Source organism: Thunnus albacares, chromosome 21, assembly GCF_914725855.1.
Source record: "Thunnus albacares chromosome 21, fThuAlb1.1, whole genome shotgun sequence".
NCBI lineage: Eukaryota > Metazoa > Chordata > Actinopteri > Scombriformes > Scombridae > Thunnus > Thunnus albacares.
Window position 1 is genome coordinate 17890390 of NC_058126.1, and position 25732 is coordinate 17916121.

Genomic DNA, 25732 nt, shown 5'->3' on the forward strand with positions numbered 1-25732 from the left:
AGCCTGGGACTGTACCAACTCTGCATAGAAAGGGGCAAACAAGGCTCTGGTTTACGAGACCAAACTATTTTAAATACTGCTGAGAATCTCAATATCACTATTGAAAGTTTATGACAGGAAAGCGGCAACCACACTAAGAAGTGCACAGTTGTAAGTGATTAAAAACATATGCAAACTAACTGCGTAACACGCCACCACCCCTATCTGTAGTTGGTAGGTTCGAAGGCTATTAGACAGTGAGGTATTTGGTGGACGCCCCCTAAGCTTTCCTTTGTCTACCTACCTATTTTTCTTCGTTTTTCTTTGAAATACCTTGGACCAATGTAACCCAAAACCGACTGGACTACAAAAACTGACTTTAAACCTGGTAAAAGTGGTGCTTTTATTCTATTTAAAACACAATCTAATTAATGTAAGAATAAATTAATTTGACTTCTGACTTCACCAGAGAAGGGCTAGTAGAGAGATTTAGGGGTCTGCCAGACAGACTGGCTAAATACAAAGTGCAAAGTTTTGGAAAGAAAAGATAACGTTCAAAAGCAAATGAGAAAAAGTACTTTACTCTTTCTTAAAGAGCACTTTGCCCTCTGAACTCATTCAAGGATAGTCCAGCTGTTCCTTGTCTCTTTCAGATGCTTTAACTGCAGGCATTTTCTACACAAAATGAACCCATTGACAGACATTCTGTCTATCATGTGCAGCAGGTTATGTGTGTCTGAGTGTCTGTGTGTGTGAAAGAGAGAGAGAGAGAGGAGAGAGGTGTGGCTATTAGAGTAGTTGTGTTTTGTTCAGTAGCACGATTTTACTCAAACTGGTGTGAATGCTGGGAGATTGAGATATAGATTCACACTCTATTCAACAGGGAAAAAAACATGGAAAAATGACAAGATACAATGGATACAAAATGCACCAACTAATAGTTTTTTACAGTAGCCTACTGAAAGAACAAGCAGTAGAAGTAAGATTTGTAGTAATAGTTGTACAGCTTGTTTGTCATTGTTGCTGCGTGATGATTTTAATTGTCCTGGTTATTAGTGCTATGCTGTATGACAATATTCTACAAGTGACTGCCAGCTGTTCCAGTGAGTTCGGAGTGAAGCTGATGTGAATCCAGGTCAAGCTCCAAAGTCCCAAATACAGAACAGATCACTTCCTAAACATAGCTAATCATCTCCAGACTGCCATGTAGTGTGTGCTTGTGTGTTTGTGTGTGTGGTTACACTAACTCAACCCAGAGCATCTGAGGCCAGTGGATATTCCTGAAAGATGTTTGCTCTTTTTCTCTCTCTCCATAATGTTCCAAACCATGCCCTTTTGACTTTTTTTTAACCCCTTTCTATCCTTTTCTCCACCCCTGCCACTTCACAATGCCTTGGCCTCATTTGTGTAGACACACCAAGATGATGTCAATATTTGAATCAGCAAGGCACAGCGGGAAGATAAATAGGCCTGTCAATATTTAACTGAAAATGGCTGGGCCACACAGGGCTCAATGAGAAGCAGAAAAAGTGTGAACAGAAATGGATGTGGGCATGGACTAGGAAAAGTCAGTGTACTGGATGTTCTCTAAAATTAGAGAGGGGAAGGAAAAGGAAGTAAAACTAAGTGGAAAGTGCTTTACAGAAGGTTAAAAGAGTGAAAGACAAAAGAGAAAAGGGAAACTGGAAGAGAGAAAACAGACAAACAGATCAAGATACAAACACAGACAGGCACATGGGCAGGGGTGGACAACAAATGAGAAAAGAAAGATGATAAGCAAAAAAATAATTTTGATTATGGGAGGTTACTGCTTTATGTGTGTATTTCGCCATTTTACTGCAGTCTACTATAACAAAGTTTGAAGGGTTGTGTATGCTCTGCAGTTTGCTGGAAGCTGTGACTCATTGTAACTGTTAGCTGTTCCAAACCACCATGAATTAAACCAAACCAGAGGTACACAAACACACACACACACACACACACACACACACACACACACACACAAACACACACACACACACACACACACACACACACACACACACACACACACACACATTCAAAACACATACACAAACATGTGGAAATGCTCACACACACATAAGGCTATACATTTATGTGTAAAGACACACACTAACTAACATACATACTCTGCTGTTTCCAAGCAGAACTTTGCAGTTTGTTCTGCTAACTGTGCCCATATGATAAATACACACATTGCAAGGAATGCAAGTTAACCAAACCACAAACTAACTACTCTCTTTCTTTCACATACACACGCAGGAGTTATGAAATACTGAAAGTATGCACACTTCATGCAATAAAGTTAACTGCTGTATACTGTGGCTCTGTAAATTATTGTCCAGTAGGTGGCAATATATCAAAACTTGTGTGTGCCTGATGTGTTCAAGCAGGATAAACACCTGATACATTTAGGGTTAGGGTTAGTAACCCTTTCTGGAAGCACACTCAACACTAGGACTTCACTATGGAGTGCCACCTAATTTGAAATGGCCCTTGTGATGTGCCCTACCTGTGAGCATGCAAATGAAGAGGGAGTGGATAGGATGTGGGTGTAGGAATCACAATGAGACTGAGCTATACTGTATGTGAGTGTATAAATCTTACCTTGTGTGAGTGGTGTGGGCACAGTGACCTGTACTCCATCCAAACTGCAGAGGTGACCGCAGGGGTCCAACGTCACCACTCCTCCTGTGTTAGAGGTAATCATGAGAGGATTGTTAGTCAGTATGCCTCTACATCAAATGTAATCAGTCACTCAGTTTCTTCTTTTATCTTCAAAGATCTTTTTTTTGTGTACTGACAGACATCAAGCTTGATTCTGTTGCATTTTTGTTCAATAATCTTCTTAAGATTATCTTTTTTGAGACAACATGAACAAGATCACTTCATTTGATGAAATAGTTTCCATATACCATTCCAATAATATTATCTAATGTTACTGTAACATTTGTTAACAGTTGTTTTTAGAAGTAATATATTAAGACTATACACTTTGTTAAATAAAAGTTTTAAAAATTTTAAAGATGTAAACTGGGTTTAAATCTAAATGTCTGTGAGTGAAGTGTTTCTCAACTTGACTGCTCTCCCAGAAATTTACAAAAAGTCCAGAAAGTTAAGCTGAGTTTCTAGTCACAATTCTGGTACATACTTTCCAGTTCAGAATGAATAAGATGCAGTATAACTGTGTTAATTCAGAGGCCTGCCAATATTATGAATTAATGTCATAAACAGTGAACTGACACCAACCTTCATTGATGATGAGACAGTGCTCTGCCTCGATGCCGGGCCCCTGGACAGTGATATCTTGAGGAATTGGGGCGTCTTCTCGGCCTATGCGGGTCACCCCTGGAACATCGAGCAATGTACGTGAAAATCAGTAGTATAAAAAAACTATAGAAAATATAGAATTATAATCAGGCTTGACAGTATGTCAGTCATTGTGTGGATCTGCATGTCCCTGGGTCAACTTGATTACTAACAGACAGCAGCAAAAGACAGCATCTTTAAAAGTGCTATTTGTAAATCTGATGCCCAAATGCGCATAAGTCTTTTTGATCTACATGGGTGGTTTGTGAACCGAACTTTAAAGGGACACGTCAGTATAGATTATGAGTGGGTATCCTTCTTCATTGTGGAGAAAAATAGAACCTCAGTTCTCCAAAAATGGCTTGTTCACATTGTTGGCATTCCTCACTGTAATGAAAGGGCACGCCAGGCTGGGAGTTTGTGAAAGTGTGTGGCAGTGTGGCAAGAGCTATGCAAAAAAAGAATAATAAAAAAAAAATATATCAAACATTAAAATGTCACAATGCTACCATTACAACCAGTCTGTGGACTGGTCTGTAAAAAATAGATCTGTCCAAAGGCTACCCTATCATTTTAATACCATCCAAAGTGTATTATTGTTAAATATACTGCTTATAAGTGGCTAAAATCACACTAAACCCTGTAGAGTAAGCCACCAGCTTATCAGTATACAGACCGACATTAGTGTGGACATACAGCTTTATATGGTTATATTTTATCCTACTGATTGCAGCTCTATTTTGAAAGTTAACAAATCAATTCATTTACAGTAACAGAAATCTCTGCAGTGTTTTTATGGCTAAGAGAAGGCAAAATAAAAAATGTCTGTCTCTCTGCATTCAGAATATATAGAGACCTTTGAGACATACAAGACATGTTAACTTTTCAAGTTTATGAGAGTCACCAGTGTTATGGCCAAAAGTCTGCTATCTTTTCATGCTTGATCTAATGTGAGTCAGATTGTGTTAGCAAATCTGCAGACCAAAGAATTATAATCAGCTAGTTTCACAAGCACCTGTCAGTTTAGTATCTTGTAGATCTCTCTATCTCTGCTCCCATCTCTTTGCTGTCGTGTGTTTGGCCAGGCAGCTAACTGGCATAGTAATGAAGCTATGGCACCTGTGGCTTGCTGAGATGATGGGTGTGTGTGTGTATGTGTCTGTGTGTGTGTGTGTGTGTGTGTGTGTGTGAAGGAGAAAGAGGGCGAGAGAGACTGAGGGAGAAGGAGAGCAAGACACCTATGCATTGCTGATGATAGATAAACTATAAATAACTATAAATACACCAACACTATGTCACCAACAGGAGACTTTATTCATCCGTGTGTGTGCGCGTGCATGAGTGTGTGTGTGTGTGTATACTATGTGTGCCAACATTTGCAGGATGCCATTTGTGAGAGTTTTGAAACATTTATTATAGAATTAAAACATTAATCATAGCATTAATTAATTTATTGATCAATCAATTGTACAATGTTGATAATCCCTTAATCATAAGTTTTTTATTAAGTAAAAATATGAAACATTTTGCTGGTTACCGCTTCTTATATGAGGATCTGCTACTTTTCTTGGTTGTTATTGTAAATTAAATACCAATGGATCATTAATTAACATCGTTCTTTTGTGTGTGAATAAATGTGCTCATGTTAAGGTTTGTGTCTTTGTCTTGGTTGACTTGTATATTTGTTTGTGTTTAGTCTGAAGGAGTCCTGTGGAAGGAACTTGTGTTGGCTCCTTGTTTTGACTTTATTGTGTATCACTTTTCCCTATCACATCGCCCCCATCTAAACTCTTCAGTAACCATGGAAATGAAGCAATGGGTGGGCGGGGAGAGGGCAAAAAAAGGGGAGAAGTAAGGCAGGGGAAATGCACGGGAGCAAAGCAATGAGGGACGGATAAGGAAGGAAGGAAGGAAGGGGGACTGTGGAGGTCTGCCAAAGGTGATAGATAGGTTTGCACGACTCATGGCTCAGTGGGAATGGACGAATGGCTACTGTATGATCCGGTAATCCTACGCTATGGAGTGTGTTTGTATACAGTATATGTCGCTCTGTGTGTTACCTTCTTTCAGTGGCAGCACAGTGATTGCCACACTCAGCCTCCCGCTGCCCAGGCTCACCAGATGGGGTGTGGCCGTCTGGACCTTCAAGCCCTTCCCTGTATCGATCAGGTCCAGAGGTGGAGACTACAAGCATCAGTCAGAATGGGAAGGTCAGTTTCACTATTTATGAAGTTAATTCTTATTTCATTCTCATACGACTAAGGAAACTTCATGAAGAGTGTGTATGTGTGTATTCTCTCACTTTGGGTTCAATTGGAGACATCTGATCTGACTCAGGCTGGAACATCATCTCAGAGTCCTGCGGTAAGGATGGAGAAAAGGTCAAATCAGTTCAGACCACACAAATAAACACATACTTACTGGCTATCCTGAAAATGCTGATGTGCAGCACACACACTTACCCTTTGTGTACACAAACACCATATGTTTGTGTAAACTTTTTGTGTACACCAAATTTGTACACGTCTAAACAGATGATGATGTACATTCATAGCTACACGCCCATACACACACACACACACACACACAAAGAAAAAAACATCGGTGTTTTGCATACCCAGCCGCCACATGAGAGGAACTCTCTGTGTGAAAGTGTTCCAAGGGGAAAATACCACTTGAGAGGAAAAAAACACACGCACACACGCACACACACACACACACAATCTGTTACTGGGAAGAACTGGTAGAAATGTTCCGTGAAATCAGAGTTCCCACGACTTGTTGGTTATAGTCTGCTATTACATTACTATTGCCTGGTGCTTTGAATGTGTGTGTGTGTGTGTGTGTGTGTGTGTGAGGGAGAAAGAAAGAGCAACATGTGGTGTATGAGGTGAGTGTGTTTGAGAAAGAGAGACAGCAAAATATGACCTTCAACACATCAAACCATGAATCAACAATTCTGATCACGTTCTGCCATACAATGATTTCTTTAGTTGTCATTTTGTCACAGTGTATCAGACATTAATAGTATCTCATATCAAATTAAATACGCTATCATACTGAAGTCTATTTTAAGATGGTTAATCTCCTTTTTCACTGGCCCCAAATGTTGGTTCCTTGAGTTACTTTTTCTGATTTTTTTCACCCATCTAGCAACAGGGCCTGAGGATAGCAATGTCTATCAGTTACATGACCTGTATGTCCAACACTTTTGTCTAGAGAAAGATATCTTGACATCTACTGTACTGGCAAGATTGGGCTAAATTTGATATAGATAATCATGGTTCCCAGTGGATGATTCTTAATGATTCTTAAATGCCACCATAAAGCCAAAATATCAACATCTAATGGGCAGATGTTTATGAAATTCACTTTCCATTTTTGACACTCTAGGCCTTTCCTTTTGTGACACTGCTCATATGTCGTGATACGGCATGATCAAGGTACATGGGTGGCAATCTAATACGCAGGTTGTGCTAAGCATGATAAACCCCTTTGATTTTGCATTTTTCCCAAGCATCCACATTATGACAAAAAGAATCAGTAAACAGTAATCAGTAAACCAACCGTAAGCACATAATGGAATGTAAAAAATCATTTTAGCCTGTAGTGACCACTAGTGGGGCTTTAGTTTGATGACTATTTTTACTTATTATTCGGTGTTAGTTGACAGTGGAGTTCAAGATAAAGAAAAAAAAAGTGTAAATGTTTTATGGGTGGAAATACGTAGGAAGCAGTTAGAAAACACTGAGGTACTAGTATGGGATTAGACTTGTATAAAAGGAAGACAGCTGTGAACTATAAAGAGGATTAAAAACAGGGTGAGATAACAGGAAACTAAATCAGAACTGCCTAAAAATGTGCACGTATGTTTGTGTAAACACACTCTGATCCAGTGCCAAGGACAACTCCTGCAGATACCCTTCAATCCAATAAAGCAAAAAGAGCCTTGATAGTTTCTATTTGTGTGTGCATATACATACATTCCAAGGCTCACACACATGCACACACCCACATGGATGAGTGAAATGCTTCTCACCAAAGCAGACATGATTATAGCATTCAGGAAACCACCATAACCACATCTCCTTTTCCACCTTGTCATCTCCTTCCTCTCTTCTTCTTCTCTTTCCTTTGTACCCTCCCCTTCCTCCATATCATCCTGTAATAATCTACATTACTCACATCACATAGTTTTACCATTATACCAACTGTTTTCCCAACTCTTCTGAACTCTCGTCCTCCTTTCCTCACCTCATCTCTTTCCCATGTCTTGTCCTCTTAGTTTTTTAATCTCACTCTACTCTCTTTTCCTTTCTTTCCTCCGATTACCAGTAGAGGAAACACAAATCAAAGTCAGCTCCAGACCTCTTCCTCTAATTCAGTGCCGACTTCCTTTCTGAGGTCACTTCCTTTGCTGCTTTGACACCCTCACTGCCTTTAAACACACACACATACATTTGCGATTCCTCACTATTCAGCCACCCTCATAACCCCTATGCACGCACACACACATCCACAAATAAAGTCACACATCAGCTCTTTTTGTTATCGCAAGATGATATGGGCTCCACATTCCACTCAATTTTATTCTTCACTGCTGTAGACAAAGCAAACACATGGTGTATGATGGCAACATAAACTGGACAAGTGCAGTGTTACAGAGATGAGATGAAAAACGGAGGTCAAAGTCAAATTTGAAAGTTCAAGGAGTTCAGTAGTGACTATTCTTTCGCCTTTTTCTCTATTCTCCACCCCCCTCCTGCGTTCCTGTATCTCCTTTCTCCTCTCCTCTTCCCTCACATATATTCATTCATTGTCTCTCGTCTTGCTTGCCGTCATGCTCTTTTTCTTTCTACGGTGCCCCTTCTTCTTTCTCCAGGTGAGCTCTGGGCAGGTCAAGACAAGCTGGCCTTGTTGTGCTCTAGTTAAAGCAGAGCAGTGAGGTGTCTTAACCCGCCTTCTAGATTTCCAGATTAAAGCTCTGGTATCCTGAGGTTTTCCAACCTGATGCTATCAGGACCTCTGAACTAGAAAGCTTAAGTATGACATTACTGGATACTCTAGGAATTTGCAGGTATAACAGATAAAAACCTACAATTAAATGATCGTATGTTTGAGTGTCAAGTTGTTGGTGAATTCTGTTTTATGGCCAATTATAGACTTAGGTTTTTGCATTTTTAAAGTAATGCTATTGTTGCATATTTTTGCTCAATATAGCCTACACCAAGATGTTAGTATGAAGGACCAGAACCAATTCTCAATGACCTGTGATACCCACAATAATGGTATTTCAAACACAAGTGTAAACTGATTCAACATGTCTCAATGGATTAGAGATTAAATAATTTACCTTTAAAGATGAAATTCACAGGTCTACATGTTGTTTTGTTGTTGTATTTTGCAAGTTTATTGTATCATTATGCCAACTATTGACAGCCTGACATGTTGTCACAACTCCGTTACTGCTACAATTAACTTTGATGGAAGAATATCTTGTAATCTATGTGAATTATCAGTATCAGGTTTTTGCTGTCTGTCTGTTCCTCCCCCTCAGTAGATGGAGGATGCAGTGCAGGCACATTCCATGTTGTGCTTGGAGATGCATTGAGGAATGCAAATGGAAAAACAAATGGAAAATCTGTCACGCTCTCTTGCACTGTGTACAGTACCTAATGTACCAAAGTAAGTTAAAGCACATTTACTGTCACAAAGCATTCTGGAAATATATGTTCAGGAAAATGTGGGTAATCAACTACTCACATAGAGAGCAGCTGGAGAGAAAGAACGTCAAACAGAGTAAATTTCAACTTTTCTTCACACACTAACTACTGGAATGGAATGATATAAAACACTGGGAAAGTTTTCAAATGTAAATTTCTCCTTTCATGGAAAAGTTGACATATGGGAACATATCTTTAAAGCCAGCCCTGACCTACTTTTAATATTAACAGAAAATCTGGTGTACACCTGAACTAGCCCTTTAAAAAATCACGGACCAGCTAAAACTACTTTGTAAACACACAGTAGTTTTTAAATCACAGGGACACAAGTACAAGAAAGTGCAAGCAAACACAATTTCCCTTTGATCCCATCTGTAGAACAGCTGAGTCTCCCCAAAATGTTTGCCCTGCATCTGGAGAAAGAGATGGAGATGGAGAGAGGGAGAGGAGAAATATGGGGTGAAAGAAAAAGAGAGAGTGATGGAAGATAGAGAAAAAGGACTCATAAAACCAGAAAGAAAGATCCACCAATCTCCTGTTTCATCTCATCCTTGTATTTTCTTCATCCTCTGCTTTCATCCCTCTCTCCCTCCTCTTTTTGCATTTCCTTTCCATCTGTTCCTTCTTTCTCTCTCTGCTTCACTTACATTTTTTTGCTTCATTGTTTCTGTCTGTTTTTGTTGCAGTCTGCATTCTTATAACCACTTCTTAGGACAAATCCAATAGTTGCTAATGTCGTTGATTCAGAACAGAGCCTTTTTAGTGTACTAGTTGGGATGGTTAGCAGTAGCTCTTGGGTGAAATCTTCCATATGGATGTTTTTCAGTTAAAAATAAATGTCATGGTATTGTGGGAGGTGTAATCTGGGTTTGGTTAACAAGATAAGGGTACCAACATCAACAACAATACCAGAAAGCAGGAGCACAACACGCAGCAGGGTTGTTCTTTTCTCCTTTTTTTAAACACAGATTCAATGTTAGCCATCTGCTTTTTCAGTGCATGTGGCTGCTTTATTGAAGTAGCTTACACTGGCTGGAGGCTACAGGGCTGATTCAAGGCAGGCAGCACCTCAAGAGGAGTGGTATGAATTTGACCACACTGATGGGGATGAGGTTAGGAACAGTGATACACGTGCTGCAGCCAAAGTAAAAACGAGGGTTAAATCTGATTGTGGTGGGTGTTCAGATGACAAAGGAATTAAAATTTGTCTGGTTTTATGCAAAAAGCCCCACACGAGTTGCTGAGCAGTAGACCCACCGACTTGCTGACTGATCTGATCAAATCAAACTCTTAAATAGGGGTGAACATTGTAGTCTTATTCCATCTTTTCCCAGCTTATGCTCAACTCAGAGCATACTGCATTGCCCTCATGGGCGTGCAGTACTATTAAGGATTCTGTTTTTACTGATGCTCACTGATAACGATTGGTTTTGGAAAACCAAATAGCCAGTGATTTCCAAAATTGGCTCTGGAAAAGTTTCTCAAAACATTGCTTTTGGAGGTCAGTGTTTGTGATGCTAGGGTACGTGGTTGTGGAATATAAATTGAGCCACTTGATCATCAAAGAATCTAATTTCCCATTTTTCTGTGTCACTTTGTTTCTTTATTATCATTGATATGAATCTGAAGTGGATATGAAGTGTTTAATATCAGTTAAGCATTAAATGTTGTGTCTTTTGCTGGTTCTCTGCTTCTCCTAGTTGTACTCCTCTCACTGTCTTATCTGTCTCTTTCTCCATCCCTCTGTCTCCCACTCCCCTCCCCTCCCCTTACATTCCAGCGTCACCCTCTCCTCCTCCCACCTGACAAAGCCATCATTGTATCACAGATGCTGTTTAATATGGAGTCCCTCTCTCAGTGTCCCCTCATATAGTTCAACTCATAGGGGTAAATGGGGTTATTTTCCTCTCCTTTCTCTTCACTACATTCACTCGCACTTTTGTCAACATTCACACACACACACACCATACACACACATGCACATAGGCTATCCTGTAAGGCATAAAATAATGTTCTTCTCTGTCACTGATACCTAGAGGAAATACTTCATTGTGTGTGCATTGTGTGTGTGTTTCCCTGCATGTGTGTCTATGTGTTTTGGTGAAAACTCTGCAAGCTGATTAAAACAACTTGACCTTAAAACTCTGCTAAAACACAACAAACATCCACCAGCATTGTTCTCCAAATCCAGCTCTCTCACACTCCCCACTAGCAATTTTTTCCTCTACTGTCTTTTACCGAAAACACAAAATCCTCACAGAAAGTTCATTGTTATTGCAGCTGACTCAGAGGAGCAGGAAATCTAATTTGAATTTCTATCGAGGGTGTACGCGTCTTTGGAAAAACCCAGATTACCTTAACTGCCATATGCAGGGGATCAACTAATGTTTGGGTTTCCAAGGGGCCGGATATGACAGGGAGATGAGAGGGGACAGTGAATGGGTAGAGGGAAATATAACCCACATTATAGCACACATGGTGAAATGAACTGTGACTGCTGGATAGAAGAGAGACAGACAGAAAGATGGATTTAGAGATAACAAAAGAAATCCAAGTGTGTGTGTGGGGACTTTGGGAGACAAAGGAAAAGGAAATTGATAAAAAAACAGAGACTAAAGAATCTAGAGATGAAGGAAAAGAGATTAATAGTGGACCAAAACAAAATGTCGCACTGCTGGCCTCCAAACAAAATGTGATCCTCCTCTGCACGTCCATACATCACCATTAAACTACTAAACCATTAAACTTGTTTTAGCTATTTGATTCCAACTGTTGCAGTGCAATCTTAAGAGCCAGTGCCTCTATGCAAGCCAAGCCATTTCCTTGTACCTTCCAACTGACACATACCTTGTGAGCAAACACCTTGTCTTAAGCTTGTCTTAAGCAAATGCAGGTTACCATAGACTGTATATAAATATTTATATACAGTTGATGAGGTTTACAGTCACAGAATGCTGCATTAAAGCAAATACTATAAAGTTCATGTAGAGTCAAGTTCAATGTGCACATATTTCACATACCAGATGTTTTCAATCTGGCATGTATGCTGAGTATTTATGACAGAACGGTATCCTACTGGTTTCCACATCACGGCCAGAGCCATCTTGACAGGTATGATGGTTTTAACATTGAATTAGAATTCTGATGGCAGTATTTTTGTTATGAAACCACAAATGGAGACCCAGACTTGTAAAAACTCCAGCAGGTTTGAATTTCACATGGACTGATCCTCTAGTATCAGAGCTATTGTGTCAGATGTTGGGTGAGGCTTGAATTGATTCACACACCAACATACACCAAACACTACTCTGATAGATTTGCCCTCTTAAAGGCATTGTATTCATCCCTGACTTCTCCTCAGCAGTTTCTTTATACTAAATAGTCCCCTTTCTCTATAGTAGGCTACAGGGATTTTAAATAAATAGCCTAGGGACAAACATATTTTCGCCTGTATTTCATTTGTTGAGAACAAAATCTGAAATTAAAGTCGGATGAGATTAAGTTTATCGTTAAACAGCTCAGTTGAGAAACAAACGCTGTAAATCCCTGAGCTGCAGGCTGGACTTAACATTAATGGCTGCTGAAACAATAGAAGAGGCTCTAAGCTAACTAATTTAAAACACGTATGTGGATAATAAAAAAGGCAATACTCCATAAATTTCCCCATACATAAATGCGCTTACCATTATTGAAACTGGACTGGCCACTTCTGTCATCGCGCAGGAAAGTACGCAATTACACAGCTGCTCTTTTTAGATCCAGATTTATGTTGCCTGACAAAAGTCCCGAAAATATTATCGCTTTGTTGGGATTACAGTCTCTTTCTTGACAGCGGATACATTCCTTGTGCAGCATGGGCAATCTATGGATGTCTAGGAAAGACTTTTCATCCTCTGTCACACACACACACACACGGGCACACACTCCAAACATACACGAACGTAAAAAGCCGGCGGCCTCTGCCAATTGTGACATGTAGAAGAATCCAACAACAGCTGGAAGTAGAGCTAGAGAGGGAACAAGGGGAGGGAGTCTCTCTCTCTCTCTCTCTCTCTGTCTTGCCCTCTCCCTCCCTCTCTCTCTCTCTCTCTCGCTCTGTCACACACACACGCGCACACACACACTTAAACACACTGCACTGACACACACACATAAAGCTTAATGTGCAGGTGTTAACAGACCACCTAGACTTGACCCCTCATTCTCACCGGTTCAAAGAGAGAGAGAGCCTGCAAGCTGACACAAAGACAGAGAGGGTCCTGGGGAGCTCTGCAGTAAGAGGGAGAGAGAGAGAGAGAGAGAGAGAGAGAGAGAGAGAGAGAGAGAGAGAGAGAGAGAGAGAGAGAGAGAGAGAGCAGTCGGCTCAATGATAAGAAACCACGATAAAAAGCATGTTTAGCTAATGATATTACATGAGGAATGCGGTCTAGTCTCCTTTCACAGGACAAAATACAGTGCAAATACTGTAGGTTTGATTCATTCAGTTAGTGTGCTTGTGGAAAGATCCAGTCTGAACAGAATGGCACAACTCATAAAATCACTTTCTTTTGGCACTAAAGACTATAATGCTGCTCAGAGAATATACTGTATATATAGGCGTATTGCAGAAAATGTTGTCACATAGGAACAGGTATAGTGTCTTGATCCAGTGATGACACTATAAATAAATATGAACTTGTGTAGGTTAATCCCCTATAGAAAAACTAAAAAGATTAGGCTTTAAAGGGATATCATTAGTGATTTTGTTGGGATTTGAGAGTAAATTTAAGGGAGAACAAACAAATGTTGCTTTTAATTCACTTTATATTGCTTCCAGAGGAGCTATATAATTGGGTCCCATTGCACAACTCAAGGGGCGCAGGTGCAAGACAGACCAGATGTGAATCTTCTCTGACAGAAGAGCACACAGATTTGCCCCAAGAGTGCAGTTGATGAGTGACGTTCATATGCTTTATAGTTATCTGAGCTTGATGAAAAAAAAATGTGATTCCTTAAAAAATCATTCAAATTTTGCAGAAGAAAATGATAACAGTCCAACAAAAACTATGTTTCCTCCTTGGCTTAAAAACCAGGTGTTTAAATTCATTAGTTCTTGAGAGTATTTGATTGATGCTGAACATAGGAACTGTGGATATGTCTAAGCAGTGGCAGGCTGCTATTTGTATAAGTTATGTGCGCCATCTGAAAAATCTCAGCTACATGTCCAGTCATGCATCAATCTGAAGACATCAAGCCGGTGTGAGCCAATGCCAACAGTTCTGTATCAGAAGTAGATGCTTTTATTTGGCAGAGGTTCGTGCATTCTCCACATTTCAAAGTAAAGGCTGTGAAAAACAACAACAGGGATAATGGAGAACTATAATGTAACCTAAAGTCATGCAGAATTTTGTTTAGACTGTGCATATGGAGTGCATCTGAAGTGTATTGCATGCTATGTTCTTATGGTTGGAAAATGATAAATGAAGTCTTCAAAATGGCCCTTTAATACTGAGGCCAAGGAGGGTTTGTACACACACACACACACACACACAAAAATGCATAGGATTATCTTATCTCTCAAGCACTGAGAGGATCTCCGTGTGGATAAACAGGAAGACAGCTCGTGCACGCAGCCCTGCTCCACTTTCTCTGCTGTCCTTCAGCTCTCCATGACACCTGGCATGTGCAGATATCTTTACTGGCCAAGAGACAGTCAGCAAAAGTTTTCAACCCACATTTGAATATTTTTAAAACCCACAGAATCACAGATGTTGGTCAACTCACCCCTCAAAGTGTGAATCTTAAAATTATGTAAAGTTCGCCAACCAAACTGTCTGTCCTCTGTCAATCATGAGGATAAACACACAAGCTTGGCAAGAATGACATGCAATATTGGTCACCAGACAGACTATAATTGGAATAACTTCACCCGAAAAAAAAAAAGAACCTGTCCATTATGACACTTAAGTGTTTGTCATTACTGTCAACAAATGCAACCAACAGATCTCGTCCTCAGAAAACTTCTGTAATTTTCTGCAGTATTTACTTGTGGCCTTTTTACAACATGTCATGTCAGCTTTTTACTCATTTTAGGTTTTGACTCAACATGAAAGATGCACATTTCCCAAAAGTCTTATGCAAGGAACAGCTAAATTCTATCAGGATAATACTCCCTGGAAAACTGTCTGGCAGTTCCTTTTAACTTTTCTTTCAAGTCAAGTGTTTCCAGAAGCTATTAAGCCATTATGACTCCGTGGTTTCTTGCTAGCATGAGAGCTGCTAAGCTCTCCCAGTGACATCATCCACACAAATACAGAGCCTGGGGGCTTGAGAGGGCAGCTGACGTTTGACAGCACTCCCGAGTGAATTCCACAATTCCCATGTGATCCTAGGAGGCTGAGCAGGAACTCTGGAGCTATTTGGAAAGGGATTTGACCCATTGTTAGGGGATGCAGTTTCACTTAGATAAATCCTCCGGCTTATGTTTCAAATGGGTTTTTAATAAACGCAACTTTTATGCCAGTATTTCTTTTCTTTTGAACTAATTTCAATTTATCAGTCTACTGTACAAAAAAGGTTTGTGAAAACTGAAACCACTTCAAATGGAAGTGTGTTTGATTATCTGACAGCTTATTTAATTATCATCATTGATGTAGGGCTTTGGGGATTTGTGTGCGTGGAACTCTTCAACCCATAAGCTTTAATAACATTTCAATGACAGATAATTGGATGAAATTTACACTGTTGCAATGGTCTGGTGTAGCCTCTAAACATGTTTTGTCGACTCTTTCTGTTTCTTTACTCTGTTGCCATTCTGTCAGAGCTGAGATAGTCATTACATACAGTGTCATTTGTTTTTACACCTGTTTCAATACCATGGTCATCATGGTCTAAAAGAGAATACTAACAAATCTGTGTGTAATGGATGTTACTGACTTGGTCGGCTGTGGTCACTGACATCACTTAACACCAGGGATATAGTGTTGGTTAAATGCACTGACACTCAATTTACTCACCAGTTTATTTGCAGAATGGTGTTCAACCACTTTTTTGGCTTGACGATAATAGCTTTCCAAGAATAGTTGCTCATCTTCACACAAGCACACCATGCAACCAAAGCATAAGTGTGATGATATTGCTGCCACTGAAAAACGTTAAATCTTATGAAAGACTGCTGTTCTCTGTTTGGTTCTGATGAAGCCAAGTGAGGTCAGCCTTTAACAGTTGTGGTAAAACTTGCCCATTGGACTGTTTGCTATTACTTGAGGTTAAAATGGGAAGGTGACAGAAGTAAGTGTTGAATTTGGGAAGAGAAAACTTGCATGCAGTGTGGTTGGAGGTTAAATTCTGAGAAACCAAAGTGAAGTGTTGTGTAGTTGCAGATCTACTCGAACAGAGACTGTGGTGCTCAGAGGTGAGTGTTTTTTCCCCCAACAGGAGGAAAAATATTTTGAGGTGCTCTGTGAAAATGTTTGTAGATTGTAAATAGTTTCTGCTGTTGAAAAAATGCACGTAGGCACAAATGCAATTTTATTACCTTAGGACTTTATTAACATCTGGAATATCATGCTTGAGTTGTCGTCTTCTCCTTTGAAACCTAGGAAGCCAGCGGGGATACAGTGGAGGGAGAGAGAGGACCAATCCAAACAACATAGGAATGCTCTCCATCAGTCAAAGCTGCTGCTCTCTGCTCTCCCACTTGCCTGCCATGGTATGTGTAATTACTCCACAATTAAAGTGCCTGTGCTTGTGACTGTGGGTTTGTGTGTGTCTGTGTGTGTGCGCCTCACGGTGCTTGGTGACCACACTCAACAACCGTGTCAACAATGCGGCCCAGACAGAACAGCCAATTTCACACAAGTGAGTCGAAGAGGGAAAAAAACAAAGGGCAGAGTTGATATGAAAAGAAAACATTTTACCTTCCTGTTAGATGTTGGTGTTAAAGGAAAAAGCAGCTGTTCAAGATATCGCTCTCTGCCTCCTCCAATTTCTGTGATTCCAGCTGAACTGTAGCTCTGTCCGGACAAATTCCTCCCTTTTGTGTAGTCGCTCACTTTCTTTTTTTCTTTCTTTCTTGCTCAGTGAATGTCCCAGCTTTGTAACTCGCTATTGTGTTTTTCTGCTGTCTCTCTTTCCATATTCAGACCACAGGAATGCAGGGCGACTGTGACAGGACTACCGTCTCTGTGATGCATAATAATCACTGGGCCCACAAGACACACACTGTAACACACACTGATACAGATACACACTCGAATACACGCAATACATACGATTTTTCATTTCTGATTGATGTGAGAGTACATTGGCTGTTTTGTGCATTTCCATTTCTGCATAAGTGAACATGCTCGATGTTCTACACAAAAGAACAAATTCTGCCTGGGTATGTCATCTGTTAGTGTGTGTGTGTGTGTGTGTGTGTGTTAAAGAACCTGCTGCAGACTTGGCATGTGCTGTACACAGCTATATACACACACAGTTGCTCCTCTGCATTTCCCCTACATACTTTTAACAGGAGACTGTTTCTATTTCTGCATCTCTGGTTACACAATGGAAGCGGAAAAATTACTGAGCAAAAACACTTTAAGTATAAACATTTACAGCTGTGTATATGTGTGGGTGCGTGTGTTTTATGGGTATTGTGACACAAGTTCCTTACATATTTGGCTTTCCCTCTGCAATTCTCCCCTTAAGGTGCCACTTTTTGCATGTCTTGTCACAGTATTGTGTTGAGACAGACTTGGCACAGTGGGGTGCTCTTTCACAACGAATGACTTAACATAGCAACAAAAATACAGAGGAAAACTGCAGCCTGTACTTGCCTCATGCTCATTTCATTATTGGAAAAACACAGAGTGCAAAGTTAAAAACCAAACTTAAGCTCACAGGTTAAGTGTTTACAACTATTAGTATGTTTGAAATATAATGTAACTCCATTCCATTTTCATTCATAGATTCTATTTATTCAAGAAAATTTCCCCAATACATAATGTATACACCTAAATACCAATACATACAGGATTTAAAAAGCAAAAAGCATATGCAATATATGATCTTGGCTATCAACGTGATTGAAAAAGTCAGTAATGTGATCAGAACAGTTCAAAATAAAAAGGAGCAAAAGCAACAATTTTAATATCAATATCAACATTTGTAAATCAGTTGTGAATTAAAAAAAGACAACATTTAAAGGTGCTTTAAGATGTTGAAACCTTAAATGTTAAATCCCTGAGTCAATATGGTCACTGTCCAAATAGCTGTGAGTCTGTAAGGCGACCTGTGCTGCAGTCTCATATCATGGTCGCAATGTAATAAGTTTCCAGTTTTCCCCCAAAAGGGAATGCAGGAAAAGGAATTCACAAATGAAGCCAAAGCTGTGGTATGATGAGATTTGGTCAGCCTTATGATGGTAAAAAATGCCACTGGGCATGCCTGGTCTTCTCTGATCTGGGCTACTGTTTCCTTCCCTCTTTTGGACTTGGTGCAAACGTAACGTTCAAAATACCAAATGTTTATTCATGAGTCTCTGGAAGGTTTAAAGACTGTCTTCTTGGATGTAATTCATCCCAAGATGAGGGGCCTAGAAGACCCTCCTTCTTATAGTATGACTGCTAAAGTGCTCTTGAGCAAGAAAATTAAACCAAATAAGCTAGATGAAGGGCCATTTTGTAACTGACCCTAAAAAAGTCACTAATATAAAAACCATTAACGTCACAAAGATCAGTTTGTCCTTGTTTTTTATAGACTGTTTTTATAAGAATTTCCCAGGACTGCAGCACTATGTAAGAACTATTACTCAAGAGTGGTGGAAGAATCTGCCAGCTGACTTCCAACCTCCACCATACTTTAGGTCAAATCACCTTTGTCCTGTTGTGCAAATAAGTGTCATCTTGGTTTACGGTCGTGTTCAGACAACAGCAGGTTGTTGAGTTTGATGACAATGTTGGCAAAGTCAGTGAGCTCCACAAAGTCAGAGGTGATGATGTTGACCCCGTCCACCCCCGGCCTCTGAGCCTCAACCCAGGACATGATGGTTGGTAGGTTTCTGGTTCACGAAGCCACAAAAGGAAAGAGATTAGGTTAGACAATGTTGGATTTGGATTTGGTGGTTTAAAGTGTGTAGGTGGGGAAAGCTGTATTAGAAGGCAAAACAATTTCTGTTACACCCAATATCCTGTCACTTGAATTTTAATCTAAACTGAAATTTGACCTTGCAAACTTACTCAGAATACTTAATGCCAAGTTTCTGTCTCTGTATGTTTTACAGTTATGGCTATAACGTTGCCAAAGTCTAATCAGTTGTTCCTTGGCTGAATGTTTGTTCATCAAATTTCATGAAAGGCTGTTGATAAGGTTTTAAGATATCTTACAATGTGTGAGAAAATGGACCTGATGGGAAAAAAGGTTAAAGGGAGTGATGTTTATATCTGTCTGTCAGCAATGTGGTCTCAAAATCACTGTTTAACACTTAAAACACTTTCTGTTTTTTCTCTAGGTATCCAAACACACACGCCATGACTCAGTAACTGTATCACTCTTAACACCCTGAAATTCTCCACAATGTTTCAGCCGCCAGCTGAACAAAACCAGGAAGTCAGAGTGTTTATGTAGAGGCGATAAACAATCCCATTTCCTCGGAAGTGCAAAATTAGGCCGCCTCCTGTCTCGCCAGAGTGTCCGTTCAGGAGTTTTATACCCCAGTATCAGCTGGCTCTTCCTCTCAGATTTACGGGTATGGTGGGCATGTACTCTTAAGTCAGGATTTCCGCTGTCATTTCCACTTAAATCTGAGGCTCAGAGAGCTAGATCACTGCAACAATGTGTGCAAATAATTCAGTCCTTGCTTAGGAAATAGGATCTCTTATCTGTGAGATGAAATGTGTTTCTATCTGATCCTCACTAGTTTGGAAATGGATAAAGAGGATTATTGCTGATTCCCTGTAGAATAAAGCAGTTAGGTGACAGAATATTGTAGATGAATGAAGTAGATGAAACACAACCATTCATGCTTTACATAGATAGAGAATGTGTATAGGTCCTAAGGAAAATGAAGTGTGGTACAATTATCAAGCTGGCAACCCTCTTTGTTCCAGGCAGTATATTAGGAGCATTTACTGTACTGCCCTCTACTGGCCATAGACTAAAATAAATAAATTGAGCAGTGAAGATGAGCAGGGAAGATGGAGAAAATAGGCTTTATTCCTAGAAAACTCTACAGGAAACCCTAAGTTATGTATCAAAACAAACACACAAGTTTACATGCTGCACACATTCACAATCCAGACTCACAAACCCCAACCCAGGTCACTGACCTTTCCACCAGGTAGTTGCGTAGCCCCCAGACAAGGCCCTTGGCCACAGTGTTGACCCTGGGTGTGAGGATGGCCTGGGACACATGGAAGGAGCCCTGCTTGGCTCTTTCCTTCAGTGTGGTTTCCAGGAACTAGACAGAAAATGTCAAACATGAGTTTAAATATACAACAAATCTCAAATCTCTTCTAAGTAGTCCTTTAATGTGAGATTTTTAGAGTCTTAACTTGTATGGCAAAAGGTTTCAAAAGATTAAAACATTTTTTAAAATAAAATGTTGAGTAAATGAATAGGGAGTTTGTGTGTTTTTGAGTTTAATGCAGTAGAAAGTGGGGAATAGGGAGTCAGAGAAAGCGAGGAATGCTAAGGAGGAAGATGAAGAGGTGAAAGGTAGAGAACAGCTCAGGGGTCGATCCTAATGAGGAACATAGACCAGACATGGAGAGGGCTCTAGTAACAGTAGATATTGCTACTAGAGATCAGATATAATGATGCACTTAAACACAGCTAGGGTTTGAATATTGCTTTCTGACCTGTATGAGCTTGTTGGGTTCAGTGGTGTTGGCCCAGGGAGCAGGGATCTTGTTGCCAGGCCACATGACAGGGATGCCCTGAGCTGATGGATGATGGTAGAACACAATTACCTATGGGAAGAAGAAAATGAAAGAAAGCGAGTTGAAACCTGGAGTTTCAAAGACTGCAGGATTTAGTTTTTGTGGATTGACTTTGTAATACAATACATAAATTATCCCCAGAGGTGTGTTACCTCATATAGCACAAAGTAACACTTGCTAACACTAGCCCCATGCTGTTAATTAGTGAGAGAGATTATAATTTTTTATTTCATGCATCTACACACAATGTAGCTCTAACATGACCCAGTATTTACAGTAATACCTACACACTTTAACACTATTGTATGATTAAAAAACACCCTTTTAGTTTCACATTGAATGCATGTGATAGAAATCCACAGTGAAACAATAAGAAAACAGGTTGGGGTTTGTTCTCGTCTCTGAGGACGCTTCAAACAAGACAGATAGATCAGCTGCCCTCTGCAGCTGGTAATTGTTAGAATCTCTTCTCTTGTCTTATCTCCTCTATGCTGTTTCTTCTCTGTCTGCTCTACATTCCCTCACTTCCCTTCTCCTTTGCCAAGTAAGTCAGTCTCAGATTAGGGTCAAAGGAACAGGAATTCAATTGATAGTATCTGAAGGAGACAGAGACACGCATGTAGAACCACGTAGTGTTCACACCTAAAACAGGAAGGCTCACACATATGTGTGTACATGGTTGCTTGCTGAGCCTCTCATCTCCATATATGTATATATGTGTGTATACTGTATATAAAACGAGTGGGAAGAAGGAAGGAAAGAGAAAGAGGGAAAGAGAGAGGGAGATATAGCTGCAGGTAAATCTAGGAAATAAAGAGAAGTTAAGGACTGTAGGAAAGCCAAAAAGAGACAAAAAGAGAGAATGGCTGTGAAGAAAGGATAAAAGGTAAATACAATGAAAGAAGGAAGGCGGGTTGGATGTTGGAACAAGTGCTAATGGGATGACGCTCACCACTAATGCCTGTCCAGGAGAGTCAAAGCAGCGGGGATTACCTGACCACAGGGGTTAAGCGTGTCACAGTGTATATATTAATACCTACATACTGCTTTTACTTGTACATGTATATATATTGTATATGCACATATGTGACAAATATTTTCATGTATTCGCTCACACTTCAGTGCCTAAATGGTGGCAGAGAAGCCAAAAGAGGGCATCTGTGTATGTGCACACATGCATGCATGTCTGTATGTGTTTAGATCCATATGTGTGAGAAAAACTGAGATTTAACAGCAAATGCAAAGAATACACATTCTTTTTTTTTTGTTGTGTTTTTCTGCATTAAAATCCTATTGCTTTTGCTTTTCGGAAAAACACAAACTTGTGGTTTAAACAGTTCCAAGCAATAAAACCACCAGATTTTAGAGCCCCTTTGAACAAAGATAGATCAAATTTAGGGAGCAACAGACTAAAAAAATCTTTTTTATACAGTTTTGGGGGATTTAAAATGAAAACACATGTTACTCAGAAACGACCTCTTTTTGCTTCTTTTTATGATATTAGAAAGGGTTTTTAAACTGCTTTTTAACTCACTTTCATTTAAGCATCCTAATCTCACCTGGTATTTCTTCTCCCAGAGGAAGTCCAGAGTGATGCTCTCCACAGCACAGTTGTTACAAAGCTTACTGCCAAACACTTCCTGGAGCATGTTGAGGAGGTACACATGGTGCTCTGGGCCCATTGCATAGTAGTGGTTGAAGTCTAGGAATATCACCTTCATCAATCAAACATCAATCAGTTAATCATCCAAATCATCATCAACTGTTTTGTGTTTCATAAAAAACACAATTCAAATCACCTCTCACCTCTTTCCTGTGTCTGTCTAGGAAGAAGTTGATTTCTATCAGGCCATCCCTCACCTTTGGAGGAGAACAGAGCGAAGAGCTGGGGGTCATTTGTTGCACTAACCAAACATCTATGACAGTGCATCATTGAATAAAGGATAATGGAAAACAAGTCAAATATCAACTACACAGGCATAATAACTACAAACTCTTACAGCACATAATGTTGCTGTCCCTGCTGTTTGTATCTAATAATTTACAACCACAAGTCCATTTCATGACACACTGCAGCAAAACTCTGTGTCATATAGGGGTGGATAGGCACATGTCATAATGACCCATTTTAGAAGAGGGATGTTTACAACTAAACACACAACCTTTGATCCCTGTTCAAGGCCATCTTTATCCTACTACCAACAACATCAGCTGGAAACTGCAACACACAACAAGCAGAATAGATCGACTGTTCATGCTATTATATGAGACAAAATAAAAGATTGTGATTTTGATTATTTCAGGTCTATGAAATGATAGTGAATGTTTTCTCCTATGCCCACCTTGTGTCCAAAGAGACCGTGGATGAAGTAGATCTCATTCCCAGGCTCGCCTGGTTTGGAGGAGACCCTGAGATCAAAGTAGCGAATTCCTGCATCCAGCTGCTCCTTAAACGTCAGGTTCTGACAACCAGAATATAGAAATATTACGACTGACTGCAAACCCCACACACAGACTGCAGATTGTACATACTTTCCAAGTTTGTCCAAAATATGTACATAATTTTATATATTCTCTACAAACTACTTGGCTCCCCAATTGGCTGGTTTCGTGAATGTCACTAATGTGAGGGCTGTACCTGGGTCATGGACCACTTCACCATGACTTTCTTGGCTAAAACGCTAAACATGGTGGCCAGGTACTTCACATAAGCCTTCTGATCAGGGCCCACTGGAGCATGCACATCCACCCAGTAGGTAAAAGAATCATGGGACCCTGGAGGAGAGAGGATGAAGGAGTCATGACGATGATGGGATACTTGGAACCCTTTCCAAGTATCCAATAATAATAAGAAGGATAGGCAAATGACAAGGATGTGTTAACAGAATTTGAGAGGAACTGTAAAAGACAAGGATGTAAACAAAAATTTGAAGCTGGAGCTGTAAGGAAGAGAGAGTGGTAAAGGTAATGCAGCAACACACAGAACTGTACAAGATGCTGCAGAGGAGCACCTTCACTTTCCCTTTTCTCGATTACTAACACATTGAGCTAAAGAGGTATGGATAATTATCTAAAGAAACACAAGTTTCACATCATGCTGCTCACTTTTCTTGACTGTTTTTATCATCTCATGCCAACAATATACGATCAAATTCCTATTAGCTTTATCGAGAGTTTACAGTAGTGTCCACCTGATTGACAGATGAATACGCAGAGGAGAAACCGTACATCTTTACGCACGGCGAGCTCACCTGGCACGGCAAGGTGTTTGAGGGGCATGGCACTGAGTTTGGAGGGGAGCGAACCCATCCAGTCGGCATTGACACTGCCGATCCCCGCAGGTCGCGTCTTCATGTCAGAAACGGCCTGTCACAAACCCCCGGTCAGGAAACCGCTCTCTGGTGCAAATGCACTCTCGGTGACGGGTTCCCGTGGGCTCCCAAAAGGTTAAAACTACTGTAGATCATCTCGGAATATTAATCTACACATATCACCAGTTACAAACGTCCTCCGACTAGACACCTGATCGAGTGTGACCTGCTTCCTTGCCCGATTAGCCTACCGGTAGGCTGTGGCAAGACGTCGCGGTGCGCTTTTTCCCAACCGGACAACCGGGCATCCCTTGAATAGGCCGGCGGGTGGCTAACGACCGTGATAATCGGCTTAGAGAGAAATTCCACTTGTTATCCCCCCCCCATCCATCAGCCCCCCTCTCCTGCCACTTAACTTGTTCACCTGCTGCATGTGTGTGAAGACCACCATTGGACACACACACATACACAAACACACATACACACGCACTCACAGACAGAGAAAGAGAGAAAGGCGACAGATGGGAAAGTCTTCTTGTCTTAGTTGGACTTTGTTGTGATCCAGAGTCAGCAAAGCGTGACGTGTTGGCTGTAAGGATGGATGCTCATAAAGCATTAATCAGCTCATATGAATCATCTCTTCTGTGAGTGCTGGGCTGATGTGATTTGGCAAAGCTCTACATCAGGGGTGACATCAAAACCGTCATGCGTCTGTTCAGATCATTTAATTAAATTCTATTTTATTCTATTCATAACACTGGGACGTGTTGGAAACAACATATACAGGCAAAGGCTGGTCTTTTTTCTTTCTTTTTTTTAACCACTGATCCACATAAAATAATATTTGAGTTCAAAGAAAATTTCTTAAACTACATTAAACTACATTTGATATTTTTATTTCGTCTTCACAGCTGTTGCGGTTTGCACAACCATAAGCCTGCAGCTCCATCTACTGGTGCAGCACTTTAACTGCCACTGACTCCAGAGAAGTGGTAAAATAAGAGCTCACACTCTGCCATTATTTCCGTCAACTCCCCACCTGCATTCCGCTAAGACCCGCCCTACTCTGCCTCTGATTGGCTATTACTCGTTACCTTCGTTGGTTAGGGTTAGGCTAAGAATATCAGGATCAGAGCAGGGAAAAAAAACGCATTTCCATCATCCTAAACATCGTAAATGTGTCCTGCCTTGGCATCTTCCATTTTGAACATCTATTTTTTTGGTACAAATTACCTTCACATTTGTCACTTTGCGTCTGGAGCCTGCGAAAAAAACAGCACAGAGTTCATATAAAATGTGTGATTCTCACTTTGGTTGAATCTTTTTGTCAGTCTAGACAATCTGGGGTTGAAAATCGGATTCAAAGGTAAATTTAGGAACTGCAGTCAGTCTCTACATGGATATATCTATTAATATCAATCCAGACATAAACTAATTAATGTTGTCGCTTCAGGCACACTCATCAGCCCCAAGGACAACAAGTCCC

The 25732-nt window shown here is 40.3% G+C and overlaps 2 protein-coding genes and 1 long non-coding RNA gene across 10 annotated transcripts in view; 1 reads left to right on the forward strand and 2 right to left on the reverse strand.

The window, feature by feature from the left end:
- Nucleotides 1-13015, reverse strand: part of phldb2b (pleckstrin homology-like domain, family B, member 2b) — a 40793-nt gene extending 27778 nt beyond the window's left edge. For all 5 annotated transcript variants that reach the window (XM_044338924.1, XM_044338928.1, XM_044338925.1 and 2 more), the window contains exons 1-5: nucleotides 12716-13015; nucleotides 5612-5668; nucleotides 5370-5493; nucleotides 3250-3348; nucleotides 2608-2691 (exon numbers count right to left, since the gene is read on the reverse strand). In XM_044338924.1, coding sequence (XP_044194859.1) covers nucleotides 2608-2691; nucleotides 3250-3348; nucleotides 5370-5493; nucleotides 5612-5668; nucleotides 12716-12748 — 397 coding nt within the window. In that variant the 5' untranslated portion in view covers nucleotides 12749-13015. The remainder of the gene's footprint in view (nucleotides 1-2607; nucleotides 2692-3249; nucleotides 3349-5369; nucleotides 5494-5611; nucleotides 5669-12715) is intronic.
- On the forward strand, nucleotides 275-22892 carry LOC122972156. Of its 2 annotated transcripts, none has more exons than XR_006399652.1 (4): nucleotides 275-367; nucleotides 5380-5519; nucleotides 16613-16722; nucleotides 22763-22892. It is a non-coding gene; the product is annotated as an uncharacterized LOC122972156 (long non-coding RNA). The 2 variants fall into 2 exon arrangements; XR_006399653.1 differs by lacking the exon at nucleotides 22763-22892 and adding an exon at nucleotides 17156-17518.
- plcxd2 (phosphatidylinositol-specific phospholipase C, X domain containing 2) lies at nucleotides 17977-25645 on the reverse strand. Of its 3 annotated transcripts, none has more exons than XM_044338944.1 (8): nucleotides 25556-25645; nucleotides 23574-23710; nucleotides 23278-23397; nucleotides 22742-22795; nucleotides 22495-22650; nucleotides 20855-20965; nucleotides 20324-20454; nucleotides 17977-19056 (listed from the first exon to the last, which is right to left on the reverse strand). In XM_044338944.1, the coding sequence occupies exons 2-8, from the start codon at nucleotides 23622-23624 to the stop codon at nucleotides 18897-18899; spliced, it is 783 nt and encodes a 260-aa protein (XP_044194879.1). In that variant the 5' UTR covers nucleotides 23625-23710; nucleotides 25556-25645; the 3' UTR covers nucleotides 17977-18896. The 3 variants fall into 3 exon arrangements, with proteins under 3 accessions (XP_044194879.1, XP_044194878.1, XP_044194877.1); XM_044338943.1 differs by lacking the exon at nucleotides 25556-25645 and adding an exon at nucleotides 24741-24915; XM_044338942.1 differs by lacking the exon at nucleotides 25556-25645 and adding an exon at nucleotides 24187-24714.
- Between the last annotated feature and the right edge of the window lie 87 nt (nucleotides 25646-25732).